This window comes from Hibiscus syriacus, unplaced genomic scaffold (genome assembly GCF_006381635.1).
Source record: "Hibiscus syriacus cultivar Baekdansim isolate YM2019G1 unplaced genomic scaffold, ASM638163v2 tig00000916_pilon, whole genome shotgun sequence".
In the NCBI taxonomy this organism is placed as follows: domain Eukaryota; kingdom Viridiplantae; phylum Streptophyta; class Magnoliopsida; order Malvales; family Malvaceae; genus Hibiscus; species Hibiscus syriacus.
In genome coordinates, this window is record NW_024061833.1 from 282737 (window position 1) to 302562 (window position 19826).

At 32.6% G+C, this 19826-nt stretch overlaps 2 protein-coding genes and 2 long non-coding RNA genes across 4 annotated transcripts; 2 read left to right on the plus strand and 2 right to left on the minus strand.

The window, feature by feature from the left end:
• Positions 1–5563: 5563 nt before the first annotated feature.
• On the minus strand, positions 5564–7027 carry LOC120116461. Its single transcript, XM_039136957.1, has 3 exons — positions 6872–7027; positions 6614–6785; positions 5564–6540 (listed from the first exon to the last, which is right to left on the minus strand). The coding sequence occupies exons 1-3, from the start codon at positions 6943–6945 to the stop codon at positions 5587–5589; spliced, it is 1200 nt and encodes a 399-aa protein (XP_038992888.1). The 5' UTR covers positions 6946–7027; the 3' UTR covers positions 5564–5586.
• Positions 7028–9898: 2871 nt separating this feature from the next.
• LOC120116472 lies at positions 9899–10680 on the minus strand. The gene is made up of 2 exons (XR_005515551.1): positions 10574–10680; positions 9899–10440 (listed from the first exon to the last, which is right to left on the minus strand). It is a non-coding gene; the product is annotated as an uncharacterized LOC120116472 (long non-coding RNA).
• A 2544-nt stretch (positions 10681–13224) lies between these two features.
• Positions 13225–14430, plus strand: LOC120116481. Its single transcript, XR_005515555.1, has 3 exons — positions 13225–13487; positions 14204–14306; positions 14408–14430. It is a non-coding gene; the product is annotated as an uncharacterized LOC120116481 (long non-coding RNA).
• A 1-nt stretch (position 14431) lies between these two features.
• Positions 14432–15743, plus strand: LOC120116750 (ELMO domain-containing protein 2-like). Its single transcript, XM_039137165.1, has 5 exons — positions 14432–14524; positions 14921–14989; positions 15241–15356; positions 15494–15548; positions 15637–15743. Exons 1-5 carry the CDS (start codon positions 14432–14434, stop codon positions 15646–15648), a joined length of 345 nt encoding a protein of 114 aa, XP_038993096.1. The 3' UTR covers positions 15649–15743.
• Positions 15744–19826: the final 4083 nt, after the last annotated feature.

A 19826-nucleotide genomic window follows, 5' to 3' on the forward strand; every position in this document is an offset into this window, starting at 1 on the left:
TCTGGCTCTACATCAAATAAGTGTTGTGATATCTTAGTCCAATCATTGAATTTGGAAGATGAATTTGCCAATAGCATCTTCTGGAAGTGTTCTTTGAGTTATCTGATCTGATTTGGCAGAACCAATCATTGAATTTGGAAGATGAATTTGCCAATAGCATCTTCTGGAAGTGTTCTTTGAGTTATCTGATCTGATTTGGCAGAACCAATCATTGAATTTGGAAGATGAATTTGCTCAATAGCATCTTCTGGAAGTGTTCTTTGAGTTATCTGATCTGATTTGGCAGAACCAATCATTGAATTTGGAAGATGAATTTGCTTAATAGCATCTTCTGGAAGTGTTCTTTGAGTTATCTGATCTGATTTGGCAGAACCAATCATTGAATTTGGAAGATGAATTTGCTCAATAGCATCTTCTGGAAGTGTTCTTTGAGTTATCTAATCTGGTTGGACAGAACCAATCGTTGGAATTAAAAGATGAACTGCATGATCGTCTTTATTATGAAGTTTCTTTTCAAGCTTATTTTGCTTATTCCTTTCCCAAAAATCATAGCACAAGTTTCGCCTTTGCTTGTAACTGGGATCATCACATAATGGCTTCCCATCTTTTACCGGAAGAAAGCTATTTAAAGTTTTAGCATTTGAGAATCCCATTTTTGTCAAGTATAACAATTTATTCTCTTCATCAGAATCAGAATTCAAGATTTCTCGGTATAAGAAGAACTATCGATATTTGTGAAATCATCTTAAAAGGTCACTTCATAATCAGATGAATTGTTATCAGAATCAACATGTTGCCTGAATGCAAGCTTTTCAAGAGCCTATACTATTGAGTTTTATTCTCAAGAGGTTTTGTGACATTATATCTACATCTATATTTGTCAAAGATGATAGATTCTCTGATTCGAAGAAGGAAGATCTATTGGGTTTTTACAACTGAAGAAATACTCAGTTCACCAATCTGAAATCAAATAACTTAACATTCATGCATCATATTTTAGGTGTTTACAAAAATAGGTGCATTTTCATTCATTTTCATCTATGTTGAATTTTTAACAGGAATTTCAAAGATTTTAGCAAAGATTCAAATCTATCAATTGATGGATTATTTTTTGAAGAGAAAGTTCATAATGAGAAGAACTCATCTGAAGAAGGAAGAAGAAGTTCATAATGAGAAGAATTTGTTCAACCTTTTGCTCAAATCTATCACTTGATGGATTATTTTTTCCAGAGAAAGTTCATAATGAGAAGAACTCATCTGAAGAAGAAAGAAGAAGTTCATAATGAGAAGAACTTGTTCAATCTTTTGCTTGAATTCATCATCTGATGGATCAACATTGCCAGGTAGAGTTCATAATGAGAAGAACTCATCTGAAGAAGGAAGAAGAAGTTCATAATGAGAAGAATTTGTTCAACCTTTTGCTCAAATCTATCACTTGATGGATTATTTTTCCAGAGAAAGTTCATAATGAGAAGAACTCATCTGAAGAAGGAAGAAGAAGTTCATAATGAGAAGAACTTGTTCAACTTTTTGTTTGAATTCATCATTGGATGGATCAACATTGCCAGAGAAAGTTCATAATGAGAAGAACTCATCTGAAGAAGGAAGAAGAAGTTCATAATGAGAAGAACTTGTTCAACTTTTTGTTTGAATTCATCACTTGATGGATTATTTTTGCCAGAGAAGGTTCATAATGAGAAGAACTCATCTGAAGAAGGAAGAAGAAGTTCATAATAAGAAGAATTTGTTCAACCTTTAATCTGAATTCATCACTGGATGGAATATTTTTTTCAGAGAAAGTTCATAATGAGAAGAACTCATCTGAAGAAGGAAGAAGAAGTTCATAATGAGAAGAATTTGTTCAACCTTTTGTTTGAATTCATCACTTGATGGATTATTTTTGCCAGAGAAGGTTCATAATGAGAAGAACTCATCTGAAGAAGGAAGAAGAAGTTCATAATAAGAAGAATTTGTTCAACCTTTAATCTGAATTCATCACTGGATGGATTATTTTTTCCAGAGAAAGTTCATAATGAGAAGAACTCATCTGAAGAAGGAAGAAGAAGTTCATAATGAGAAGAATTTGTTCAACCTTTTACCTGAATTCATCAATTGATGGATCAGCCTTTCCAGAGAAAGTTCATAATGAGAAGAACTCATCTGAAGAAGGAAGAAGAAGTTCATAATGAGAAGAGTTTGTTCAACCTTTGTTTGATGCTATCACAGAAGGAGATAGATTAGCATCAGCCTTTCTAGAAAAAAGTTCATAATGAGAAGAATTCATCAAGAGCTTATTCAACCTTTTGAATGACTCTATCACAGAAAGGAGGTCATCATCATCCCCAGCAGAAAGTTCATAATAAGAAGAACTTATCTGGAGAGAGAGAAGAATTTATTCAATATCTCCATTATGATCAAGTGAAGCCAAATGGATAAAAAATTTTATTATCTTTTCATCTTTGCCCTATTCTTGTTAACACAAGAATGAGCAAAGAGGGGCAGCTGAAGATACTAATTTTTTACCCATATCATTATTATTATTATTATTATTATTATTATTATTATCATTATTATTATTATTATCATTATTATTATTATTATTAAATATATTAAATACATATATAAATATTATTAAAAAAAATAAATAATAAAAAATAATAATTACAGGCCCAATTACAACTGGACCGGCCCAGTTACAAACCAACCAGAACCGGTCCAAATCCAACCAGAAACCCTAAATATTTGGGTTTCCAGTTAGGGTTTCCTAACCCTAATCTAAACCAGCTGCCTCATCACAACCGTTGGATCTGGCACGATCCAACGGTCCAGATGGCTCCAGAGGGAAACCCTAGGGTTTGATACCCTAGGGCCACGCGGCGCCGCCCCAGTTTCCACGCGGCTGCCGACACTTTCTCGCCGCCTCCGCCGCTGCCACGTCCCAAATGAAGACTCCAGAAGATAGAATACCAGCCGTCCACGCCATGGCTACTCGGTGAGTCACCACTGGTAGTCCGGTGACTCACCGAGAGCCCTTCTTCGGACCGGTCCGACAGCTACAACGGTGGTGGCTATAAAAGCCACCACCCATCTGCGAAGAAAAAAAAAGAGGAGAGACAAAAAAAACCGAGACAGAACCGGAGAGAAAAAAAAAACAGAGAAAGAAAAAAAAAACAACAACAAACTAAACCAACGATCTCAGTCAGCATCAACGCAGCAAGGAAAAAAGAGAGAAGATAGGAAAAAGCTTACCCTGTCATCGGAGAGCCCCAACCGTCACCGGATCTCACCGGAACCTTCGAAACACCGAAGGTACTTTTGTAGATTCGCTCCGATTGGGAGTTTTTTAGGAGGAAACAATACCGGAACCGTCCTTAGGACGGTCCGATCTATCTATTAGTATAAAAAATAATTTTTTCGGCCACCGGATGTGGTAGCCGGCGGTGATAATCACGGCGGCACACGGTGGCCGACCGTTGACCGGCTTCCCTCCGGTGAGGGAAGCTAGAGAGAGGCGAGAGAGTTTTAAACTCTCTCGGTTTAGAGAGAGAGAAGGAAATGAGAAATGAAAACTGGCCCTTCGGGCCAGCCGGTTTGGGACCATATATAGTCCTTCCCGAACGACGTCGTTTCGGGAAGGACTATGCGCGTAATTATAAAATAATTAAACCCCGTCTGCAGTCCTCTGAACTTGTAAATTTTATATTTTGGTCACTAAACTGAATTTATAATAATTTTAATTCAGTCTTTGAATTTTAATTTTATTCATTTTAGTCCTTTTTATTAAAATAATATATTTAGGATAAATGACAGATTTAGTCCCTTAATTTTAATAAATATTTTTTTAATCCCTAGTTCATATTTTTAATTTATTTTATTATAATATCCGAATTTTAGATAATTTTATTTTAGTCACTAAATAAATAAAATAAAGAAATAGCCTGTTTAATCCTATAATTTTGATTAATTATGAATTAGATTTTTAATTTTATTTTTACTATATTTTAGTCATTTATTTTAAGTATTTTTTATTGCTTTTAAATATATAATTAGAATTGTATTTTTTTACTTATTTATATATTTAAATGTTGTTATAAATATATAATAAATAAATATTTATTTTAAATAAATTATTTTAATATTTAGTTTTCAATATCAAAGAACAAGACAGTCTTAATACAACTGGATGTCCTATTCTGATATTTTAAAATTAAAAATTAAACAATATTATTTAAATTAATATTTATCAATATCAAAGAAAAGAGCTGTCTTAAGGCACCTAGAAGTTCTTTTCTGATATTTTTATATATAATTTTGAAATAATAGGATTATAAATTAAATATATTTTTGAATTTTTAAATTTTAATAATAGAGATAATTTATAATTAAAAAGTACCAATTTTGGGCGTTGTAGGGGTGCTAATCCTTCCCTAAACGTAACCGACCACGAATCCCTTTTTATTATTAAAAAGAACGAATTTTTGGTTATAAAACGCAGATCACTTCATTTTTTTTAATTGATGTTTTCTTAAAACTCTTTTTAAAAAAATAATTTTTAGGTATTCGACCTACCTGATCCAAAAGGCCGATGGCGACTCCCAAATTATTTTAAAAAAAAAAATTTATTCACATCGATTTTCCCGCCAAAATAAATATTTCGTGCCCTGACGAAAACCGGTTACGACAATTTTAATATTAATTTTTTAAATAAATTAAATATTAATTTTTTAATATTATATTATAGATATTAATTTTAATATTAATTTTTTAAATAAATTAAATATTAATTTTTTAATATTTTATTATAGATATTTAATTTTATATCATATAAATTATTTTATATATTATTAAAATTTTATATTTATTTTAATTATTTTGATTTAAGTTTAAATATAATATTTTTTGGATTTGTTATTTTTAGATTATATTTAAACTTTTTATACAAAATGTAAGTATTTAAACCACATTGCTTAATAAAAAATGATTTCATTGTTTGATAATTAAGATTTTAAAATATAAAAAATTATAAATTATGTTTTTAATATTTTAAAATATAATTACAATTAAATAAAAAATAATCATAAAATAATTTTATAAATTAAAAAATATTTTCTAAAAATATCATATAATTATAAAAAAAAATTATGAATATATATTTAAAAAAATTAAAAGTATTACATAATTGCATATTTAAAAAATCATATAATTTAATGATCATTTATAAATTTTATTCTATAAAACTTATAAAACTAAAAATACATGTGATTATGTGAGACTTATAATAGAATTAATAAGGTGGTGTTTGTTTTTCTAAAAAAATTATTATTGTAGTTGTATGAATTATTTAAATTTCAGTATTGTAAAACCAAACTTATTTAAATATCAGTATTGTAAAACTCTTTTAAGTTTAAAAAATCAGTTTATTTATATTTCAGTTTATTTTAGCAGTCTGCAGAAGTTAAAAAACAAACAGTCTTCTTCTTGCAAACTACAGACTTTTAATCCACCTCTTCTGCTGCATATGCCTATAAATATAGTCCGCATACTGCAAACTTTTTAACTCTGTAAAAACAAAAACCACCTTAATCACTACTTTTTTTGCAGACGCTCTTTCTTGAGAGCCATGAATTTTGCTGCTATGTCTTCATATTCCGGCAGCTTAGGATGGACGTGATTCGGATTTTGAGCAGGAACCGAATTCGACCGGACGATGCTGTACTGGTGTATCTCCCTCGGCCTTTCTTGCGGCATTGTTACTGCCCTCGAATACGGATTGATTCTCCTCTCGGAACGACCGGCGCTCAATAAGGCACTCTTACTGTGAACACCTGCACCGTTGTTGTATCTTCTCCTCGGGTTCAATTGGCAATGGCAAGGCTGTTTAGGCTTCTTCAGCGCATAAGTTGATTCTTTACGTTCTGCTGCTGTTTTCTTATTTCTGTAACGATGAGATTTACGCTTGTGATTCTCATAATAAATCTTGTGATCGACATCCTTCATACTAGGATATTCAAGGGAGAATGACATCCATGTTGATTTGTTCGGCTTCTCGTCGTGGTTTTCGTTATCCGAACTTTCGTCGTCCCTGTCCGTTCCATCCATAACCACTCTTCTCGTAGGCAGGGTGAGTGACTTGAACTTGAATAGTCTCTGATCATGGCAATCTGCTTCTATCCTAATGGAAGATTGTAACTCCTCTATGTCATCAAGGTAGACAAGAAGTTCCTCGGAGAACGGGAGTAAACTGTCTGAGGAAGATGTCACTTTCATCCTTTCATCGTCCTTTTGTTCCGAAGTGCTCGAACAAACCGGGAGGATTTCCCGGCATTGTGGATCATCAGGACAATCCAATGTCGATCGAAATTGCAATGGATCAACTTGCATGTACTTAACTTCCGTCTCGCTAGTTACCTGGCGTTGCAATTCTGGGAAGTATTCGAGTGCCAAAATTTCAGGCTGTAGGCAGTAATCTCGAACTATTTCATCAATCAATCTGTTCTTCACATCATCCGAAACTGATTTTACCGACAGCTTCTCTTGTATCTGCAGTCGAAATTCCATCAAATAATTTGTATTAATCAATGACAATCAGAAGTTAGGATAACAAATGAACAACCTTACGGTTCACCAGATTCCCAGGAAGTAATTCAACAGCCGCCGTGGCGAACCGACGACCGTAACGCTCCCCAAAGAGCTTCCGAATCACCGGAAGCTCGGGAAGTTCTGCACATCTTGCAGAAGCGAATATAAGGCTCGAAACTGCTTCATTGATATCATTAGGACAGTCCCTAAAACACCATAATTGTTCATAGTCAGAAACACGAATTGATTGGGAAAAAAGGAAAACTAATTTCAAAAGTGAAAAAGAAAATACTTGTGTCTGCGAATATATGATAATTGAACGTAGATAAATTCACAAAAGTGATCCAACAGATCATAGACCGCCATTACATTCTCATCTATAACAAGCTGCTCAGCCTGAAAAACAAAGTTAACAATAAAAAACAGAGGATAATAAAAGGAGTTAATAAACTTCGTCCCTTACCCGATTAAAAACAGTTTTTTCATAGCCAAGTTTGATGAGCTGAGCAAGATCCTCCCGCAGCTGTTTCACGATCGTCAACCTCTTGTTCTTCAGCAGCTTCAAGCGACACTGAACACGCTTGATAAGCTTTTTACTGCAAGTGCAAAAACAACCATAAATACAAACTAATAAAACACCATATCCAATAAGCTTCCCCCCCCCCCCAAAACGACCATTACCACTTTGAAGCTTTTCGCCAGCCAAAAAGAAAGTCAAACATTCTTCAACAAAACTATTACTAAAAATAAAAACTAAAAACAGAAAAGGCAATTATGAACGAATGATTGGTGGTTGAGTGTTAATATTTAGGAGTAGGTTTGAAAAAGTGATGAAAGTGGGAGCAGACAGTTCAATTCTCCGGGGGGGGGGGGGAAGTAACTGCTTCCACTACTCCCCTTACTATGTCACTTTACAAGCCAATATAAAGTAGGGTTTAGCTTGTGGTTATAAAGATCAATAAAACCCTAAAAACAGAAAAGGCAATTATGAGTAAATTAGGTAAAGATTTTAAGTATGTAATTTGAGAAAGTTTATGTAATTTGTAATATAAATAATGGATAATAATATTGAGTGAATCTCTTTATAATTAATATTGAAATTAATTTAATTCTTATGCTTAGATTTAGACACTTTGAAGATTAGTCCCTAAGGGACTCTATTTGCAAATAATCTTTAGACTTTTTGGTCCATAGAAGAATAAATAAATCTGATGGTGAAGACAATTTGGTTTTAGCTTTAAGAATCATCGAGTCAAATTTCATCACTGATTCGTTCCCAATTTGATTATTAAATTCCTTTGTGCTTAAATATGAATAATGGAAGAATATTACTTCTTCTTCTTTTTTTATATGATTTTTTATATTAACTTTAATTTACTTTTAGCTTGAAAGTAACAAAGGAAGAAAGAAATGGAAAAATATTCCTAGTGGATCAGATCAAGTTCTTTGAAGTAAAGCACATTTTATTGATGGGAGGGAAAGAAAAAAATAAAAGCATATTTCAATGAGAATGAATATAGATCATTAAGAATATATTCTTTATTTTTTTTATTCCTTGTAAAATTATGAGTTTCATCTTAATGTCATTTTGTCTTAAGGATTATCATTCTTCAGTATATTCATTGATCACTCATCACATTAAAAAACAAATTTTAAAAAGATTTCAACAAAAACCGAAGAAAACTTTGACACCTTTTCATATTAAAAGGACAATGTCCTACCATAACTTGTTAATTATTTAATAAAGTAATCAAAATAAGAATAATTTGAAATTTGAGTAACTAAATTGAATATTGTTAAAATTGGGTGACCAAAACAAGAACATAGTCAAAATAAGAATAATTTGAAATTTAAGTAACTAAATTGAATATTGTTAAAATTGAGTGACAAAAACAAGAACATAGGTAAAGTTAAGTGATGAAAAACATAAGTTACCCATTTATTAATGTGGTGAAGGGAGGAAGTCGTTTGTAGGGATAATAAAAAAACTCGAACATGACGGGGAAAACCGAAAATCGAATTAAACGGGGACGGGAAAAAACCGTTTATGCTAAACGGGGACAGGGATGGGGACGGGTTTAGTAATCCCCGTCCCGATAAATAATAAAAATAATTATTATATATATATATATATATATATATAATATTAATAAATTTAAATTAAATTAAAAAATATATATAATATTTATATATTTAATTTAACTATATATACACAGCCCAATACCCGTTTAAATAACTGTTTATGCTAAACGGGGATACCCGTTTCCCTGCGGTTTTCCCCGATTACCCGATGGGGATCCCTGTTTAAATCCCCGCGGTTTTTTAAGTGGGGACGGGTACATATTTTTTAAACGGGGACAGAGGGACCAATACCCAGCCCGAACCCGGCCCATTGCCATCCCTAGTCTTTTGTCATTCTGTTTTAAACAACAGAAGGTTGAGGTTGAAATCTTAATCCCTGACCCATTTCTAGGGCCGGGGTTAGGACGTTGGAGGTTCTGTGTAAATTCTTAAAAAGAGGTTATCTTTCGTAAAGTGAGTTAGACAAAAAAAAATGAGATAAACTTTACAACTATATCATAGTACTAATTATTGATATTTTCCATATCTTCATTTAAACAAATCTTTTTAGATTCCTTTTTTATAGTTTAATAATCTACGATAATGCTAATAACTTTATTGTAAACTTTTTGGAGTTCTTGCTATTCTGAGACTTTATTCCGTGTGCATACCTAGCCCCAACCTCTGCCAATTTCTGATCCATTATTGTCTGAATAAAGTGCAAAGTACAAAATAAAAAACAAAACAGCACTAAGTGGTTCGAGAAACCAGAAGACTGCGAGCGTAATCGTGGTTGTTAGCAGCAGCTGTCAAAGAAAAATAATACCTTATTATTGAAATTGTTCAATAATACCTTTTTTTATTATTGAAATTGTTCAATACATACATATTTAGAAATGTTAAATCTTATTTAAATAAATAAGAAGCTTGTTAAGACATTACCAGCACTTTAGCAAGAAGTGTAAGTGGAAACACATCGAAAACATTTCCTGGTTTCAAACCGAGAGTTCGATGCAGATTGTGCAAGCAGCTCGGGCACATGGAGAAATTTGAGCAAGCACACTCGAGTATAGACACCACAGACAACACAAAATCTAACCGATAATACCAATTTAACAGAAACAGGCATTATTCAAGCCAAAGTTAATACATTTTGGTTCAACATTGCGCAAAAGCAAACTGAAGCTGCTCAACATGTAAACAAGAATCAAGCAATTAGATGCAATGAAACAATCGCTGGGATTAAATGCTAACTCCCAAGTTAATTTTAGCTGCTGTTATTCACTTAAACGTTATAGTGTCAAGTTAAAGTTCAGATAAATATTAACTACAGGAAAATAAAGCTTACACAGCACAGGCCCTTTTTAAAAATTCAACAACACTTCTTAATCGATATCGGAACAGCCGCATAAATCGCCGATCGACAATTTTTACAAGACTTCAACGAACCAATTCGCATAAACGACACCAGCGATACCACAACCGTCTTAACCTTAAGCACCGCCTCCTTCAGCTTCCTCGGCTTGGTCTTGGGTCGTCCCCGGTCGTCGTCCACGGTTGATAACTTGTATGATCTCAAGAAAATCTGTCTTTTTTTAGCTCGATCTCGCCTGTAACTTAACGAAGCCACCACGCTCTGAGCTCTTCTCTTGGAAAACGTCCTGTATTGGCCCAAAGTTTCTTCTTTTGTACCCTGGTTTTGATCCAGTAGCTCGTAGCCATCAACTCTGCGGCTGAAATTTGCTGTGGCGTTTCGGACAAGAGAGTTCATGGCCACTACCGAGTACAGACACAGCAGCTCTGCAATTGAAACTGGAGATGGTTAAGCTTGATGGCACTGTTATATATATAAAAGGGTCATTTTTAATACATAATTTATTAAACAAATCATCGTTTCTAAATCGATTCAATATAAACTTGTTGAAAATCAAACCTTCTGAGAAACTGGAGAGGGGCGGCTGCTATGCTATGAATCGTTCACGTTTATGCTGACCAGAGAACATTGTGTATGATGAAGGAACATCATAATCAAGGAATGTATTATCCCATGACGTTACACGTGGAAATTTGAAGAGAAACAAACGGTCAGGATTCATTTGAATAGGGTTCAATTCAAAAGAAGGCCAGTCCAGGTAAATATGTTGGCTACTATTAATAAATGCTATGAAAGGAACACCTAATGAGTTTTTAATTTTCTCACCTATTTATTGGTGTTGACCCTTGACCAATTAGTGAGTCTTTAAAACATTAAATATCATATTAATGATGTACTTTTGTCAGTTTAATATTTAGTTTGATTCATTTAAAATATGTTTGTAAATTTTAGACATGTGTATATTTATTTTATAAATAATTTTATATTTAAATATGTTAAAAATCTATGACAACTATTAAAATTTAATAAAATTATTATTTAATTATTCATATATATATATATATATATATATTTAATATTTTGATTTGTATATTTTAAATACTCTCTCTATCTCACTAGATATTCAATTATTGATTTTTTTTAAAGTCAAAATTTTTAAACTTTCACCATGATTATTCTAAATATTTTAAACAATTAAAATTTATACAATATATATATTTAAAAACTACTTGATTTAAGGTTTATAATTTTTTTTTTATATTTTTATCAATTATAAATTTTGAATGATAATTAATTAAAATTTTAAAAAATGACCAAATAATCAACAATTAACAGATTTTAAAGGACAAAGAGAATATATTTTATAGTAAATATATTTTTAATACATATTAGTAATCAAACGTTACACTTTACTTCTAGAAAGGTTATAAATTGATTATAATGATAGGTTAGACTTCAATTTAAGGTTAATATAATAAATTAATGAAATGTGTTAAATTCTGCATAAAATAATAACTATAAGATCGTATTGATGGGATCGAGAAAGAAATAACTATTAATTATATTAATATATATACATTGTTGTTTTTAGATGTTATATAAAAAGATTTTCATGTATTTATAATATAGGTTTACAATCAGCTTTGAGTTTCAATGGAACTAAGTCTGAGAATATTTTAAGTTCTTTTGAGCTCAAGTTTCAATTTTTAATTTTGAGTTCAAGTCGAACTTGATAATTTTAAACTCGTAAGCTTTCAACTCAAGTCGAACTCAACTTTAATCTTTCCGAATAGAGTCGAACACGACTCTTACAACCCTACTTAATACATTAGTTCAATTTTTGATTAAATATATTTACCGGAGAGCTTATATTTGGAGAACTTGGAAGCGTAGGAACGAGATCGTCTTCAACTCTCGTAGAATCTCGAACTTTGAGCTGATTCGATCTAGCATCAACTAGGCCAGGTATTTCTTTGGCCGGTTGACTAACCATAATTCAAATCCCTTGATGCAACTCGACAATAACCAATAGAAGGCGCCTAATTCCTATTGGTTTTGCCTAAACGTGGATGGAGCTGTTTCTCAGCTGACTAGAGCAAGTTCTATTGGTGGTCTCATTCGAGACAATGATGGCTCCTGGATAATCGGTTTCTATAAAGCTGTGGGAGTTCTTGATGCTCTCCAAGCTGAGCTCTAGGCCATTTACTCTAGTCTTCTCTTCGCATGGCGTCACGACATTTAAGTTCTTCAAGTGCAGTCGAACGGTCAGCAAGCTATCCTAATGGTGAATAATGCTGCTGCTATCAAATCCCAGTTATCCTTGGTGCGAGCAATAGCAAGACTCGGGAACGAAGCTTGGATGACTGATATTATTTGGATTCCTCGAGAAGGAAATCGTCCTGTCGATTCCCTTGCCAAACTTCCGAATATTTGGGAGCACTTTATGACCACTCTTGAAGGCCCTCCGACTGAAATTCAGCATCTCCTTGATCGAGATCGTAGGAGTCCCTTGCATTGAAAGCCTACTCTTCTAGACTTCTACTCTTTATCATTAAGAACAAAAAACATATTTATTAAAATCTAATTTAGTTACAAAATTAATTATTTTTTAAGTGTAAAAATAATATACCATTTTAAAATGAGTTATTATTTTAAATTATATATATTTTTATAATAACAACTAATTTTATTACAAATAAAAAATATTTAAATTACAATAAAGTTTTAAAACATGCAATTATAAACTAAACATATAATAATGATCTTTTACTAATAATTAACACAATATACCATTTATTTAAGATCATACAATGATCAAATAAAGAAAAAATTGAAATATCTAATCAAATAAACTTGAACTAAATATAAATACAAACAATTCTGATTGTATCAACAAACGAAGTATAAAAGAGAATCAAGCTATTGAAAGACCTCCTATAAATCACAAATCAGAATCAAACGATGTGAGAAAATTATATATATATATATATATTTAAAACTATGAACTGAATTGATGCAAACCAATATAATTCTTTTTAGTCAAATTTCATTACATATAACTAATCGATTTTATTTTAATTCTGTTTTCAAAAGGAAACTTAACATTAATTGTAAATATAATTTTCATAACAATTTGAAGATCAAATTTGAGTTTGTTTTATAACATAAGCCAGCCAAAGCTTAGTAAACCAGAGGGGATAACAACAGCAACAACAACAAATATATATAACACCCCAACAGAGTGCTACGATGAAGGCAAATGATCAGGGAACTTCGTGGCATAGAGAGACGATAAACAATAATACCTGCATCAATCCTATGATGTATCCAAATTCCTTCTAACAACGACATAACATGCTGCCATTCTCCATCTCTTCTCCCTCTTCCTCGTCTCTTTTGTCTCAAAGGCAATCGGGCACTTCGCCTCAATGAAACCATCACCCAAATTTATTCTCAACACATGAAATAACAGGTAGAGAATCTCTTTCGAGGTAAAAAAAGTATCCTTTTTGCCCTTTTGTGTGGGTGTTTTTGAGCTTTGTCTTGCATTTCATGTCGTTGTCGAACCAGAGACAAAAAGCTATTATCTTTTATGACTTTTTGCAAAGCTTTGTTCTCTTGGGGTGCAATTAAAGTTTCTTACAGCAAAAAGTGGCCTTTGATTGCGCTTTTAAGATGAAAAATGATTCATATTTTTCATTTTTTCTGGGAATCTTTGTGTTTGTGTCATTAATATATTCATTCGCCCTATCTCTAATGATGACAAGGGTTGAATTGGATGGAGGCGCATGAGTTTACTGCAATAATTTGTTACCCATTTTTTTTCCATTTTTACTTTGGTTAAAAGGAATGTGAAACTAATCCTTTTGTTCATGATTCTCTCATGAGATTAAGGAAGCATCGCCAATGCTTTCCTTCTTGCTCTTCTCATCACAGAGTAATTACTAGTGTATTAATTAGACATATCTGTTAGCTTAATCTGTTTTTTTATTAATCTTAATCATGGAAAATTCTTCCATTTATGAATTGAATAAATTATGTCTCTTGTTCTCTCAGTTATGTCTGAGTGAATGCATTTACATTATCTAATGAATAGCTAAGAGCTTAGTTACAAAGTTTAGCTTCCAAATTTTGAACCTGCCGTGCAACTAATTGGTATTGAATAGTTTGCTTAAAATTGAAATGTAGGTTGATGAGGATGAAGTTTACTGGAGACAAAAGAAAGGCAGTCGAGAGTTGGAATGGCCACACAATTCCACTCACCTCATATCACAATTACCTCAATGTTTTAGTGAGTAGATTTTCTTGATAAATTCTTTTAGTATTCCCAATTAGGATGGTCTTAATTTTCAGCATTCAGTTTACAACTCATTGTTTAATATCTCTGATCAGCCTCGTCTGGTTATATCTAATGCCATGGTTGGACCACGATCATGGTTAGGAGGGCTCTTCAATCGCTTCAGCAAGCCTACTGAGAAGTTTCTTGACTACACTTTGAATCCTATTGAGGTAATTTACAATGTGAAGTTAGGACTTAGGACTGATTAAGATTTATGTACTCTGTTATAAGACGGTGAATGCTGCAATTTCATGTAATTATCTTCAGTTTACGATAGAAAAGCATACTTGCTTGAGTAGAACTGAACTGGTTTTTGCCATCATTTCTTGAGTATTCGGTCTGATGATGTGCCGAGAGAATTTGTGGCATTTGTTGTGCACTAATGAAAAATTGATTCAGAACTATAGTATTGTTTTTGTTAGGGTGATTTGTATCTATATATATATGTATGTATACATATATATTACATGTACATATAAACATCTTCATTACGTATGTATGTATGTATGTATGTATGTAGTGATAATAAAATTGATATAGTTTTTTTTTCTTCTAATTCTGATCAGCAACAAAGACTTCGAAGGCTTCAAGAACGACTACATGTACCCTTTGACGAGACTCATCCCGACCATCAGGCACTTTCTTCATTCTTTTAACATCCATATTGTTTTCTATCTTTTCTAACTATGAACAGACATGGTTATACAGCATAAATAACAACTCCTATTTACCCCTTTCTACCAGAAGATCTTGCAAACAATTTAATGAGCTTCTATAATTATGTAAATAGTTGTGGTTTCCATTCGTCTTCTATGTTTCATTTTAATCAGCTGAAGTGTCATATAATTTAGAAGACTATTGATCTCATGATCCTTTGGTGTGACAGAAAGCTCTCATAAAATTGTGGAACATCGCCTTTCCCAATGTTGTTCTGACAGGCTTGATCTCTGAACAGTGGAAAGATATGGGGTGGCAAGGTGTTAATCCATCAACGGATTTTCGGTACGCTTCTTTCATTTTCGTTTTACGACCTTTTAAATAGCTATCTGTCCATAGAGGTATCTAGGAGACTTGAAAAGGATGTGTAACAAATAGCATACAGTAATTTTATTTGTCTAAAAGAGAACTTCTCACCTTAGGGGTTGCGGTTTTATTTCACTTGAAAATTTGCTGTATTTTGGCCTAAATTATCCGGTAAGCCTTCTCTTTCGTCTTTGTTTTTCCGTGTCTATATTTTGCAAGAAAATTGTCTTGTTTACTAATTATATTAAAATACATATAGGTTATTATTTAAGCAAGATGGAAACAGAGCTACTTGGGAATACCCATTCGCTGTTGCTGGCATCAATGTATCTTTTATGTTGATTCAGTTGTTGGATTTATATTCAGGTTTGTTGGATTTATGTCTCTTGTAGATATAGTGGCCTATCCATTGTTCGGACAATCTTCATCATGATATTTTCATGGAAGTCGATAGTGCATGTTTCAGGATGTTCTGCTAGGTTTCGAGGGTCTGTTAAGTTATAATGCAGACATTTTCGTTGATCGGATCCTCTCTTTTTTGCAGAAACACCAAAAAATCTAGCAGGATACACTACAGCAAAACAGGCTTTTTGCGATGTTTTTTTTACCTTTAGCGGCGTTTATAAGCGCCGCTAAAACACATGCAGCGTTAAGACAAACGTCACAAAAATCGCCGTTGAAAATAGTGCCGCTAAAGTTTGCGGCGGTTTTCACAAAAAACGCCGCAATAAGTATTGATATTTAGCGGCGTTTGTGTGAAAAACGTCGCAATAGGTGTTGATATTTAGTGGCGTTTGTTATAAAAACGCAGTAATAGGTGTTGATATTTAGCGGCGTTTGTCATAAAAACGCCGCAATAGGTGTTGATATTTAACAGCGTTTTTCAACAAACGCCGTAATAGGTATTGATATTTAGTGACTTTTTTTTTTATAAAAACGCCGCAAAAGGTGTTGATTTTTAACGGCGTTTGTCATAAAAACGCCGCAATAGGTGTTAATATTTAGCAGCGTTTCTCAGATAAACGCCGTAATATGTTATGATGTTTAGCGGCGTTTTTTGTTAAAACGCCGCAGTAGGTGTTGATGTTTTGCGGCGTTTCTACTAAAAAAGCCGGTACAAGTCTGTATATAGCGGCGTTTCTAGGATAAAAACACCACTAAATGTATGGTAGATTGCGGCGGTTTTTTTACAAACGCCGCTAAATAATACAGAATTTAACAATCCTAAAAATTATGCTTGATTACCCCAAAACTGTTTTTTCAACCTGTTCCATTATCCAACAAACAAAACAAGAATAATTTCAAACTCTATATTCATAAGAAACAACATCAAATCCAATATAATAAATAAAAGTTTTCATTAATGTAATATAAGTTCAGTTACAGAAGGTTCAGTAGAATGCTCATAACATAAATGAGACTACGATGATGAATTCTGAGGTTGCGTTTTCTGAATCATCAGCATCATATCATTGAGTCGTTTTTCAAATTCTTCACATCTCTGCTGATATGCTACTTCTCTCTGTGCTGCCGCTGCTTCTCTCTATGCTGCCGCAAATTCTTTCTCTGCTTCCGCTGCTGCTCTGGTTGCTTCTGTTGCTGCTCTCTCTGCTTCCCTTGTTTTATTTTCCGCTTTCAAGTTAGCCATTTGTTGATCCATCTCAGCCAACTTTTCTTTTAAACGACAAACTTCTTGGTGGGAAGATTGAGACTGTGATGACATGTACTGTGATGAACTGGATCCAAAATATTTGGTGGGAGTAACGAATGATCCTTTACAGTGCACCCGATCATATCTTTCAGGACCCAAAACGTCATTAATAGCTTGGTTTTCAATGTCATCATCATTAACAATACCTTGACTCGAAGCAGTAACATGATACTCCGCCTTTTTCTCCCTCAATTTTTCCTAATAAGGTGAATAATTAATTAAAATAAAAAATGTCATGGTACAAATATAAATAAAGTCAGGTAAATTTAAAACATCTACCCAAAAAACGTACCATAATTTCTGCAGCGTCAGCAGTCATAGGAGTGCCATCATTCTTCGTATGTGTCATGTCGAAGAGTTGGATTCGACCAACTTTAGAACCGGATGTATTTTCCTACAATGTACCATAATATAATTACTATGAGTTAGTATGTACATGGAATACAAAAAAACTATTTCAATAATCTATAATACCTCCTAATGAGCTATACAAGCAAAACTCTTCGATCCAGCCGTGTGGGTAAACTTTTGTTGTTGCCTGCTAGCAACACCAATATGCTCTCGGGTCTACAATGTCAAACAACCAGTTTTAATGATGATTTACAATTCGTTACAATTATTTATGAAAAATACATCATACCTGTCCTTTTTGTGAACTCCAAAATCTGACTGCATCTTCCCATTGGTACCTGAGCATTCCTGGTGGGATTGTTTGCAACTTCTCTTCAAGGCTGAGATCATTCTTGAAGTATTTCTTCTTTAAGGAGCTCTTGTGATCCCTCAATCTCTTCCCTAACGTTTGCTTCACATAATCGTCAGAGGCCTCTAAAGAAAATTTCTCCTATACAACATATAAGTGTGCACCGTAAGTATAAATTAGTATTGAATTTCTATAGAGTATGTATTATAATGACATTATTACCTTAACAAAATCCAACGCTTGATTTTTGTTACTATTAGGCATTTCGTGCCATGACTCGTAATTGATCGGTAACAGATTCGCATTATGTCCAACTATGCCTAAGTAACCTGCTAGAAGATGTGATTCTGGGCCAATAGGTTGACCGGCATCGTTTCTTGAAACTTTGACACGATGCCCAGGAGGAAGTTGGTATAATTCCTTCAAAGTTGTACGTCCTCGAGTCTTGTGCGTTCGAGCATTTTCAACTATATAAGAAATTATAAAATGCTAGTTTTGAAAACAAACAAAGTAGTAAATAATGTTTCGAAGAATACTTTGAATTTCTACGTCTTCTTCAACAGTTTCCGGAACTTCGGAAGACTCAGGTGCATTTGATTCCTCGTTATTTCTTTCTTCATGGTCTTCGGAAACTTGAACAACCCGTAAATTATTTATTTTTCTCCTCGGCATGATATCTATAATAAACAAACATGAGTAATAAAAAATGAATTAATTAATGAATATATTGAAAGATAACATGTTAAAGGTTATAACATTATAAATAAATAAATGAAGATATAAAATCGTACAAAAGTTTTATATAATGTCAGTTGTCATAAATATCTTCATCAACATCCTCCCGAACCCATTGAAATTGTGTTGTATTACTGATAGTTTCATCTAAGTTTTGTGGTAGTAGAGGTAAACTTTCTGATCTTGTTTCAATGATATCTCTACTAAGTTTTGTGGTAGTAGAGGTAAAGCTTGTAGGTTACTCAACTGATTCGATGCAGAATATTGGGAAAAACAAGAAATACGGAGAACAAAATACATATATAAAAAAATACAGAATTCCTTGCATACTAGAATCCTTCAACACACTTAGCAACAAATTTGTTTGGTAAACAAAATGCTAAACCTTATTATTTTTCCTCATCGGAAGGTGAGTAAGAGCAATGGAAGTTTCTTATGGTAAACAAGAAATAAAATTTGAGTGTCACAATAAATAATTGTGATTCTAGTTGTTGTGGGTGCACTTATCTATTGGTATTAGAATTAAAAAAAAATCAGCATTTTCAACCCTAGTATGAGGTATATGATCTATAAAGTACAACTATTAGAAGTGAGATTCATTAGAAAAACATGGTGGTTGCAGTTTTATGATTTTTACACAGACTATTGTAAACTAAACTGAGTTGGACTATTAAAAGGTTGCTCTCTTGTTGTATTAATACAATATTAATATTTTTGCTCATACCCTTGTATATGAAAACTAATGGGAAATACTATGTCAACTAAGGCGTTAGTTGAATGTAAATTAAGGTTCAAGTAAGCTCAAGTATTCGAGTAAATCACAATTAGAAATTTTAGGCTTATTATTCTGTGCCATTACCATACACACAAACATAATAAGAATATTTCATGACCATTTCTAGTCGTAATTCAGGCTATTATTTGTTGTTATCTTAAATATCAAATCAAAACAGCTAAATGTTGTCTTAAGATTATATACACAGTCCCTACCATGAAGTATATTCAAATGCAAAAGCTATAAACAAGACAATCTATATTTTGTTCTTAAAATACTAAATTGAAGAAAACTATGAAGAAACATATAAATAATGTTTGAATTCTAGTGCAATAATATTCAAATCCTTGATCCAATCCTATAAATTATTTTTCCTATTAATACTTTCTCAATCGAATTTACAAACCTACAAAACCATTATTGATCTTTCCCTAACTCTCAGTTAACTCATTTAAAATTTGAACTATGTTGAAATGAAAATTAAATATCACTATTATTTATCATACTTGCTACAACAAAGCTAACATA